Source organism: Otolemur garnettii, unplaced genomic scaffold (assembly GCF_000181295.1).
Source record: "Otolemur garnettii isolate 467f Iridium unplaced genomic scaffold, OtoGar3 scaffold00162, whole genome shotgun sequence".
NCBI classification, from domain to species: domain Eukaryota; kingdom Metazoa; phylum Chordata; class Mammalia; order Primates; family Galagidae; genus Otolemur; species Otolemur garnettii.
The window spans coordinates 339,057-340,080 of NW_003852557.1; the positions used below are offsets into that span (position 1 = coordinate 339,057).

The 1,024-nt window shown below is 42.8% G+C and overlaps 1 protein-coding gene across 5 annotated transcripts in view; it reads right to left on the reverse strand.

Moving 5' to 3' along the window:
• Window positions 1-1,024, reverse strand: part of SPAG9 (sperm associated antigen 9) — a 148,815-nt gene that overhangs the window by 93,831 nt on the left and 53,960 nt on the right. For all 5 annotated transcript variants that reach the window (XM_012811540.2, XM_023519218.1, XM_023519219.1 and 2 more), the window contains one exon: window positions 109-179. In XM_012811540.2, the coding sequence (XP_012666994.1) occupies window positions 109-179 (71 nt within the window). The remainder of the gene's footprint in view (window positions 1-108; window positions 180-1,024) is intronic.

Sequence of the window (1,024 nt, forward strand, 5' to 3'; positions counted from 1 at the left end):
AGGGCCGGTGCCCTACTCACTGAGCCACAGGCACCACCCAAGACATACTTTCCGCAGTTCACTTCTTTGTCTCAAGATTAGCAAGGTAAGAATAACCCAGAAACCCACCTCAGTGTGTCTTTGATGTAACGCATTATATTCTTTCTTCAGTTCTGCTTCTCTTTCTTCAAGTCTGCTAACTGAAATTAAGACATATACACTTAATCAAAACAAAATGTAAGAAATTTACTTGAAAAAGTCCATATTTAAAACTGGAATGGTTTATCTATAACTCTTAGCAATTTTAGGACTCAGTGCTCCATACAGAAGTCTTCACAAAGCAGTGACCTCATTTCATCATCTTTAATAAAGAAAATGTTTGGGGTGGGGGAAATGTGGAAAACATCACACTGGTTCTCCAATTTGCCTGTTTATCAGGTCATCCCCCTGAATAATCTTAACATGATATAGAATTATCTCTTTCAAAAACACAAACAAGCTCATAAAAATTTTAACCTGGCCCAAATCATTGATTCTAACAGCATTCAAGCTCTTTTTCAGTACTGGCAGTTTGTTAAAGTATCATTTCATAAGTACTATTTTCTGGTTCAGGTCTTCTCAAATTCACGGGACTCATCCTCTTTTATTTAGCTCCCTCTGCTGATGGATTTTGTGAGTGGCACTGACTTGGGTAGTGCTCACAGAGATACCGCATATCAAGGCAGGATTTCACAGAAAACAATAACTGATAGCCAAGAGGAATGATTCAGAGAAGAGGTGGAGTCTAAGCAGGACCACAAAGAAATCACAGTACTCAAGACAGATGGTAACTGTTACCACAGAGAGGGAACACAAAACCATGCTGGTGAAGAGGCAGAGGGGAGACTGGCCAGCCTGGAGGAGCCCACCCCAGCTAAAGAGCAATAGGAGAGGCTCGGCGCCTGTGGCTCAAGCGGCTAAGGCGCCAGCCACATACCCTTAAGGTGGCGGGTTCGAATCCCCAACCCGGGCCCGCCAAGCAACAATGATGGCTGCAACCAAAAAA